This window comes from Diadema setosum, chromosome 18 (genome assembly GCF_964275005.1).
Source record: "Diadema setosum chromosome 18, eeDiaSeto1, whole genome shotgun sequence".
NCBI classification, from domain to species: domain Eukaryota; kingdom Metazoa; phylum Echinodermata; class Echinoidea; order Diadematoida; family Diadematidae; genus Diadema; species Diadema setosum.
In genome coordinates, this window is record NC_092702.1 from 18370849 (window position 1) to 18380835 (window position 9987).

Consider the following 9987-nt stretch of genomic DNA (forward strand, 5'->3'; position numbering starts at 1 on the left):
TGTAATTACATTATCATCATTACTTTCATTGCAATGCCATTCTGTGCAGCAAATTCTGTGACCAAATTAAGAAAATTCTGCAATCAAGACAAGTAAGCATTCTCGTTTTAAATAAAACATGTAAAAGATAGATGATTGGGCAGAAAGATTTTGCAGCTCACTGTTGAGATGCCTGTCACATGATCACTTGCTTCTCCTCAGCTTGCTGCAAATATGGTGTGAGAATTTTTTTTTTAATTCTTTCAATTGTTTGTTGGTCTCTTTTTGTTTTGTTTTTGTTTGTTTGTTTTTTAATTAAAACTGTCACAGATATCTCCTCAATGCTCGTCAGTGTATGATGATTATCCACAATTTCAAAAATGTTTCAGAAACTTAGATATCATGGCCACAAGCAGAACATTTTCAGGAGTTGATCTTTCTGAGAGGACCATAAGTAAGAAAATATGCAATTAAGAGTGCAGATTATACATTGTAGTTGTGCAGCACCTCGACACGTATGTGGTGTCTTACTCTGCGATACATGATTACATCATTCACTTTCGTGTAATGTGGAAAAAAAAACAACAACAACAATAGAATGTGATGCCTTCAATGCATTGGATAAGAACCCACTGTTCTCATCTGTCCACCTATTGGTTGACATTCAAAATCCTACTCTGGAGCTATTGTAATAGTCCAACGCAGTCAGATTCACCGTACATCAATTCAAGTTAAAAATAAACATTAACTTCACATCGCACTTGTAATAAAACGCTGCATAACAATTCATCTTTTATTTTTCATGAAGTTACAGGAGGAAGCGGTACCATACATGAAGAAATAAAACACGACAACAACAACATGCTTTCCAACATGGCAAGCATTACTGTGATCTCAAATCAGACCTGGAAATGAAATCCCACTTGGTGAAGGGGCTTTCACAATGCAACAAACGAATTCCATTGGACTGCTCGCTGGGAAGGACAATAACCCTTTGTACATGTCAAGTCTGATACAATACTGCAGAAAACACTAATACACTTCACTTATGAAAAAACAAAAACATATAGATACAACTCGGTGCCAAGTCTAGTGTTGCATCTGTCTTTGAACAAACAAATTCCACTGGACTGCTCACTGGGAATGACGATAACCCTACACACGTGTAACGTCCAGTACAATACCGCAAAGAACACTATTACACTTCACTTTATATGCAAAAGACAAATAGATATGATTAGTTATAAATAACTCGGTGCCAAGTCTAGTGTCGCATCTATGTCTGAATCAAGAGAGCGAGCTACCTTGAAGAGATAACAGATTTTTTACCTTTGATGCCTCTTGGTGCCGACAGACAGTAAAACACATGGCTCTGTTGCCATGAAAAAAAAAAAATGGTTACCCCATTTTCAGCTAACTGATGAGGGCGGCTGGAGTGAAGGTGTCCCTCGCGTGCAATCATGCAGACATAAACCTGGAAGAGGCGTGTCCTGGGCATTTTTTGACGAGGAGAACTCTGCACTCGAGAAGTCTTCCCTTCTCTCCTTGCTTTCTACATGCCAGCAGATTCAGAAGGCCTTTGTGCGCTGGGGAAGCAGCGACTCCTTCATGTAGTTGAAGCCAGCCAGCAGCCCATTCCTCTTGCTTTTTCTACTGAAGTAGCTCGTCACAACATCATCCTTACCTGAATAAACACAGACATTAAAAAAAGTGTGTTTTTAGAGTATTTTTGTTGTTGTTCTGTTTTGTTTTCCATTCTGCATAATGCAGTGAATGAATACACATACATCATAAGGGCAATTTGTAAATTGGTAAGTTCAGTTGCAATAAAACAAACATGACAAAAAGAATTCACAATTAATTTTGCATTCCCTCGGTATTTCAAAAAATTGCACGCTTGTAATTTCTTTCCCTTGAATGCACTAATGCACAGTCAGAATGGTCAAAAATACATGAATGGACTGTTTTCTTTCATTCGTCATAACTCAGAGGAGAAGCTGAAACTCAGATTCCAAAGCTGGTTTCAAAAACATTGGTTTGGAAAACTTCAAGTCAAAAGAGGATAAAAGATACTTACCTGGTTCTGGTCTATTTGTTGTAGGTAAAACATTTTCCCCTGCTGAGAGCGAGACGAAGAATGCAAATGGGACTAGCCATAGGCAGAGGGTGAAATATGCTAGAACCTGTTTGTTCCAGAAGAAGAGATCAGAGAAGAATAAAAGCAAGAATGATAATGAAAACGATAACAATGACTATGATGATGATAACAACAGAAGCAGCGATAACAATAATAATGATAATAATAATAATGATGATGATGATGATAGTAATAATAATAGTAATAGTAATAGTAATAGTAATAGTAATAGTAATAGTAACAGTATTTGTAGTAATGATAATAATAATAATAATAATAATAATAATAATAATAATAATAATAATAATAATAATAATAATAATAATAATAATAATAACAACAACAATAATAATAATAATAATAATAATAATAAGCAATAACAAACATTTCTAAAACTAGAAATGTCGCTTTGGCGACTGGTATGCCTCCGCCATAATGCATGATTTTCCCAATAGGTCTAGATAGTACATGTGGACAATGTGTGATTACATTTTCACAAAATTGGCAAAATATTGAAATAACAAATTTGTCCCAAATGTGTTGAACGTTCACCTTCTTTGACCTAGGTTTAATTGGATGAATAGGAGAGCATGTATCTAGGGATTTAAGGACTTTAACTTGACTTTGACCCATTCATACATTTAGGCATTGAGTAATTTTCAAGGTACAGGTGTGGAGAATTGGTGTGAATTTCTGAATTGAATAGTAAATTGTTACCATTTTCATCTGGCCCTTGACCCTAAAATTCATAAGATAATCACTTTCAGGTAGAACATGCATAATATGTACTAAGTTTCAAGATAACTTGAGCCACTTCCGAGATATAGAGGAAAAAGTTAGTTCAGCACTTTCACTTGATCTTTGACCTTTTGACCTTTAAGGCAAAAAAAAGAAGAAAAAAAAACTTTCCAGAGAATTTCTATTAGGTTACACATGCATACACCAAGTGTAAAAAAATAAATAAATAACCCTGCTGGCATTGCATAAATATGAGGGAAATAGTAAAATTTTGAAGTGTTGCACTTGACCTTTGACCCCTGACCTTTGACCCCATGAACCCTACATTCTCTAGATAATCAATTCCAGTCAGTACATGTATATACTATGTTCCATGAAGATACCTTGAACAATTTTCCAAGGTACGGAGAAAAAAAGAAGTTTTAATATTTTTACTTGACCTTTTGACTTTTGACCTTTGACCTCATGACCTAAACTTTCACCAGAGAATCTTAATTGGGTAATGCATGTATACATTAAATTTCAAGAAAATATCTTCAGGCATTCAATAGATATGGTGAAAATAGTGAAATTTTATGTATTTGACCCTGACCTTTTGACCTTTGACCTATGACCTCATGACCCAAACCTTCACCAGAGAATCTTAATTGGGTAATACATGTATACACTAAGTTTCAAGAAAATATCTTCAGGCATTCAATAGATATGGTGGAAATAGTGAAATTTTATGTATTTGACCCTGACCTTTTGACCCGACCTTTGACCACATGACCCAAACTTTCACCAGAGAATTTTAATTGGGTAACACATGTATACACTACATTGTAAGTTTCAAGAAAATATCTTCCGGCATTTAATAGATATGGTGGAAATAGTGAAATTTTATGTATTTGACCCTGACCTTTTGACCTTTGACCTTTGACCTCATGACCCAAACTTTCACCAGAGAATCTTAATTGGGTAATACATGTATACACTAGGTTTCAAGAAAACATCTTCAGGCATTCAATAGATATGGTGGAAATAGTGAAATTTTATGTATTTGACCTTGACCTTTTGACCTTTGACCTTGAGCATGTGCACCCAAAAGTTCATAGGCACAAATTCACCCCCTAATACACATACATGCCAAGTTTCATTAGGATACCTCAACAGGTTTTGATAGTTACCTTGTCCACAAAATTCATTACGGACGGACAGAAGGACGGACGGACAACCCGAAAACATAACGCCTCCGGCACCACTTCGTGGCGGAGGCATAACAAATGACTCTGAAAATAACTATCAGAACTATGATGATTGCTTTCAGAAACTCAGGTATATGCTTATTCAATTCCTTATACTCTACATGGCTACTGTGTAGACCAAAGGTTCACTGTGTCTTTTCTTATTGATACATTTAGTCTTAAACTGATGTTGCTGATATTCGATAACAAACAAATCTTGTGAATTGATCAAAAAAGACTTACAGAAGAGGATGAAAAAGAGTTGATAAATAATGATTGTAAAGATGATGGGTGGACGATGACTAATTATACTTTACAACATTTCAAAACTTCATGAAACAAAAGTTACATCTTCTGTTCAGTGAACTAATGTGTGAGGCACTACCAAAGAACCTTATAGAATAATAATAAAATTCATTATTTCACACACAGGTAAATGGTAGTTACAGGCTACAAGGCATGTTGGAGACTCTCACCTCTGAAAATGGATGCCACACTTCCGAGAAGAAACTGAAGGCCAGATAGTGATTGACAATGACCAATACTAGAGGGACAGAAATCAATGAAATTAAAGAATATTAAAGGCCACTTGAGAGAAAAATCAGAATCTTAACCAACAGAAATCATTAACAGACTTGCAACCAGCAGAGATAATGCATATGATATATCGAAGAAAAGTAATTCCACATTGATTTTCTTTAATATCAAAAATAAGAATAAAAGAATACAACCACCTTAGAGGAAATTCCAGCTGAAAACAAAATCAGATAAAATGCTCAAAAACATATTGACCATATGTTAACCCTAACTAGACCGGCTATTTAGGTAGATCATAGAGCCGGGGGGGCTCCCAGGTCCCCCCCCCCCCTCCAGATCTCGGCCATCGACCGCATGATCACGACGAAAATTGGCACACACACTGCCTATGATATAATCTAAAGGACCACAAAGTTAAATTTAAAAAAAAAAAATTATCATTTATGCTAAATTATGCCAATTTATGCATCACAATGCATGAAATCAGACAATTTGGTATAAATCACTAAATAAAGCTCAAAATGGGCACATTTTTTGTGTAAATACTCTTTTTAGTGTCTTGAGCAAATATAAGGACAAAAAATTGTGCCATCAGAAAAAATGTCTTAGGTATTTTATTGTTTTTTGAATTTCTTATGTATTTCTCTGTTTTTTCGACTTTTTGTTTTTCATCGTTTTTTCAATGAAACTTGTCCGCGACATTGTTCCGAACAAGAAAATATGTTATTAATTGATTTTAATCAATAAAACCCCCAAATAATCATGCTTTTATGAAATTTGCCTGTAAGCACAGTTTGCATTGAAATTGTACACAAATTCACGTTTTTGAGCAATTTTTGGTCTGACAACTTCGGAACCGCGCGCCCAGGCATCGCAAATTTGGTGTCAAAAGATGCGGGAGACTCGAAAGAAAAAAGTCATGTAACGTCGCGGCGATAGCTTTTCGCGTTAGCGATATATTGCGCGGAACATCGAGGGGGGCCTCGGAGGCCCCCCCCCCCCCCCCCCCCGGCCTAGTTAGGGTTAAGATAATCATCTAATAGCAAATATCATAATGCTGTTATTGTAACTGTAAAACCATAAATTTGTGTGTTATGCATAAAACTTTCTCAAATTTTGCTAGGAGCCAAGATGTGTGAAAGTAAAATGCACACAATTTTCTTTCTACACCATGCATTGAATGCCAGTGGCAATTTGTGAAAGTTTCATGGCGTTAAAAAAAAAAAGGCCTTTGGCTCCAATTTGTGAAAGCTGCATGCCACGAATGTTTCTAGTTCCACAGTACATCCTTCTATTTCAGTCATTACTTGTACCGTTGCATGAAACGAGAGTGATTTCAGCTTTCTCTCTCCATTGCCTTCGGTAATTTTCGCTGTGATTGCAGGGAATATATCTTCAGCTGCATGTAATGACATTAATGATTCCAGACAGAAAAGTCAACACCCCATGAGTGAAAGGAAAATATATAGCACAAGACATTAATGTTACATGACCAAACAGGCATGGTGTGAGCAGCTATCCAGAGATACTATTCTCGCTGATATACTGACATACATCCTCAATTTCTTTCTTTTTTTGTCTGATTTCAATCAAAGTTTTGCTCATCTGCTACTGACATGTAAAAGATTTTAATGAATGACAGTTCCTTCCTCAGAGTAAATTTTACTCACTCACCAAAAACATGCCACAACCAAATGTCAGTTGAAACCATGACTAACATGATGCTAAAACAAGATGTCAGTCAAATACTCAACACTCTGTATTTTGAGAATCAAAGAATCTTAGGATTTTAGGTGCTTGTTTGTTTGCTTAATTATTGGGGGGGGGGGGGGGGAGGGGTGTTAACAATAAATAGCAAAGATTGTGAAACAGCACACAAGCAGAACAAAAAGCTCAAGGTACCCTGAACTAGACAGAATGGCAGCAGTCAAAATATGAAGAATCGAGTCATTAAAAGGAAATGTCCATAAACATTTATAGTACTGTCATGTGATTGCACTGTATCTGTGCATACTTACATGTGCTGGCAATGAAGGATGGGGAAGTCAGCTCAATAAAGGGGAAAGTATTCAGCATAAATGAGTAGACAAAGACAGAGAACAGTCCGACCAAGGTCATGCTGTAAGGCAGATCCTCGAACAGAATGAGACCCACATAGATCACGGCAGTGCCCTGGATGAAGTCAAAGGATAAACATACACATTTGATATTTCATACAATAACACAGTGCAGCTTTCTGAAGGGTGAAATATCTTATTCTTGTAAATACATTTCACTTGACTATTCTTGTGTTCTCATATTTCAAAAATCATCTGAAGATATAGGTTACCTCCAAATATGAGAATAAATTTTACACACAATCTTTCAGTATGTTTATCCAACATAACTTATGTGTAAAAGTGGGGGTAGCAGAATTTTGTAACTTTTGGCCACACCACAGGCATTCTGAAATGTCATTTAAGTGCAAAGTACATTGTAACTCTTAAATGTGTTTGGTCTGTCTGCTGTTTCATGCTTGCACAATTATTAGAAATTACTTTCCCATAACAGGAGCTGTGTCATGCATGGCAGACTGTTCAAATTTAGCTAAAAATCCACGTACTTTGTATTCCACATTATAAAGCCTTCAAAATCACCAGTTCAAATCTATCGGATTACTTATCACTACAGCATTGTACTTTGATATCAATTACTCTTGTACACCACTGAACTGTAAGGTGTCCCATGATTTCATACAGAGAAGAAATAAGTGATATCTGCTGTATTCATACAATGTACTGTGAAATCATTACTTACCACATGGAGCCATCGAATGCATTTCCCAGCAAGCACTGTGTATTCCTCAACAAGTTCCGCTAGATAGTACAGCCCTGCAGCTGTGAAACAATGTTGTGAAAATAACTGAATAAACTAAATGAAAGTTAAGAGCATTTTGCATGCCATTGCCAAATCATTATCATAAACATCACTATACTTTGAATTAAATCAAGAGCAATTTTTCACTTTAGTGATGCTAATTCAGGATCATGAGTTCATCTGATTTCTTTATTTTTTTCAGTCTATGGCATCAAACAAGTAAAAGTATATGTATTACAATTTTTCATGTAATCACCATCATTGCACAAGGTAAGAAATACAATATGTTTCATGGCTCAGCAACCAATTACATTATATGTTCATTAATATTACATAATGTATTTATAAGTTATGCAATGTTGGCACATGCTTTTTACGGAACACAGAGAGGGCATACCACAATTACCTTACTTGTGACATTATTCATACATTAGATCTATGACCTCCAGGGTGGTCCACAAGGGGTTTCAGTGTGTCTCTGCAACAAGCTAAAATTCTTGGGCAACATGCTCAATTCTTGTGCAACATCCTCAAAAGCCAGTAACATGCTATGCTACATTGTACATCCTCAAGAATTTGCAACAAGCTCAAAATAGAATGTATTAAAACATGTGAAAAACATGTGCAGAACTTACAAAAGAACAAACTACCTAGTACTTAGATACTCCCTTGAGTTTAAAATTTGAGAGAGAACATTGAACGTATATAAAGCAGCACAAAGAGAGATACAGTGTAGGCTGCAAAATAATGCTCGTGATGTGCACTCCACAAGCATACAATTTCTACAATATTCTCACATTCTGAGCTTGCAACATGCTCAAATTTCGAGTCGTGAACCACCATGGGTCACCTCCCTGTAGTTGTTTCTCACTATCAGACATTTCAATGTCAGCCAATAAAAAACACTACGTACAGGTGTATATATCAAATGCATTTTCATGATTTTTTTTCACACTCCATGCCCTACCATTTATTTTATCAGTGCATGCAGACATTGTGCATCTCAATTTTGCACACAGTGGAGAGAGGCAATATGTACTTCTGCACTAATGTACTTTTGTATCCACATAGATATTTCTGAACCAAATTCCACCAAAAACATAGGATATGTACTCATTAGCTAATTTCCAATCACTCACATAAATTTGAACCATATCATTCAATGAGGAAGCATTGATATTGATGCTGACTTTCATGTTGTCGCTCGAGCTCAAAACAGCTCACTCTTTTGAGCAATCTGAAACGGAAGTTAGTGCTTAGTCTAACAAACCTACTGTATCAAGTACGCGAGCGGGAGCTACAATTGCCAAAAAAAAAAAATCAATGTCGATACTAGCTACAAATTTTATTGTTAGGTGAATGAAGTAAATTGACAAATCAGAGCACACAAGACACTAACCCCGTCGCGAGGTACGTATTTGTCCGTATGGGGTAGCTGCTGCGGTTAACAAGACACATACGTCCACAAAGACTAACTCTAGACAGACAGAGCAGAAACAGGACAGACAGACCTCCATACATATCATACACACACATGCATTTCAAACTGACTTCTTTCATCTTAATCCTCATGATCCTTGCCACATGATTTTAATATTTATAATAATTGTGTAAAACACATTGATTTCATCAACTGTCAATACACATCAGTGACAGTCCAGTGGTTCCTAATTATCTCGCAAAAAGTCAAAACCTGAATCCCCACCTCAACCAAAACTACACCACCATCGATCCATCATCATCAAGTGCTGTAAAGACAAGTATAACTTTTTATGTAAGTAACTTAACGTTAGAAAGTTCGAGCTCATTGCATGCCATTGATTGCATTGTCCTACCACCAGCAGTACCAACTTACACGATTACCAATACATGGGGCTGGGATGTAACGCTCGAGCACGAACCCACCACGTCATGTCATTGCATTTGTGGTTGTACTTAAAGTTGCGTGGAAAATAAAATATGTAATCAAAATTAACATATTTACCTAATGCTAAGGTCACAAGGCAAACCTGGACGAAGGTTGCCAGCCACGACAAGAGAAACAGAAACCACATCTCTTGTAACGATGCCGCAAAACTCGAAATGGAAAGAAAAAATTTCTGCTACCGTGGTGGTCATACACCCGTGTGTGGTGAGTGTTCAGTGGATCGATGCTCGATCAACGTCGCATCACATTTGCCACGCTATAAAGATCGTGATCTTTGATACCAGTAGTGTAGCTAATGGAGCTGTGCACTGTGGAGGGGCTAGCTCACCTCCCGTGGACTCTCTGTCAATCAAACGATCAACCACAGATAATGACACGATGGTTGATGGAATGAATAATCGGCAGCGTGTAAAGTTTATGAGGAACCTGCCAAAGTTAAAAAGAAAATGTTTGTCTTACACGTTTGCCTTCTATGCATGTCTGTTTTATTCGTAAGCAAATTAACTAACATTATTTTATCAATTGATTAGCACTATTGTGCAATTATACCTTTGAGTGAAAGTGGAAAAAATGCGTATTTTAAAGAT

The 9987-nt window shown here is 36.5% G+C and overlaps 1 protein-coding gene across 1 annotated transcript; it reads right to left on the reverse strand.

The window, feature by feature from the left end:
• Positions 1-1547: 1547 nt before the first annotated feature.
• LOC140242055 (protein TEX261-like) lies at positions 1548-9592 on the reverse strand. The gene is made up of 6 exons (XM_072321813.1): positions 9458-9592; positions 7414-7493; positions 6636-6789; positions 4557-4624; positions 2057-2162; positions 1548-1663 (listed from the first exon to the last, which is right to left on the reverse strand). Exons 1-6 carry the CDS (start codon positions 9525-9527, stop codon positions 1548-1550), a joined length of 594 nt encoding a protein of 197 aa, XP_072177914.1. The 5' UTR covers positions 9528-9592.
• Positions 9593-9987: the final 395 nt, after the last annotated feature.

Excerpts from the sequence above, each read along its gene's own strand:
- LOC140242055 (XM_072321813.1), bottom strand. The coding sequence starts at position 9,527 with ATGTGGTTTCTGTTTCTCTTGTCGTGGCTGGCAACCTTCGTCCAGGTT. Across the intron at positions 2,163-4,556 it reads TGTGGCATCCATTTTCAGAG|GTTCTAGCATATTTCACCCT; the intron begins GTGAGAGTCTCC and ends TGGAACAAACAG. Across the intron at positions 1,664-2,056 it reads AACAAATAGACCAGAACCAG|GTAAGGATGATGTTGTGACG; the intron begins GTAAGTATCTTT and ends GTGTTTATTCAG.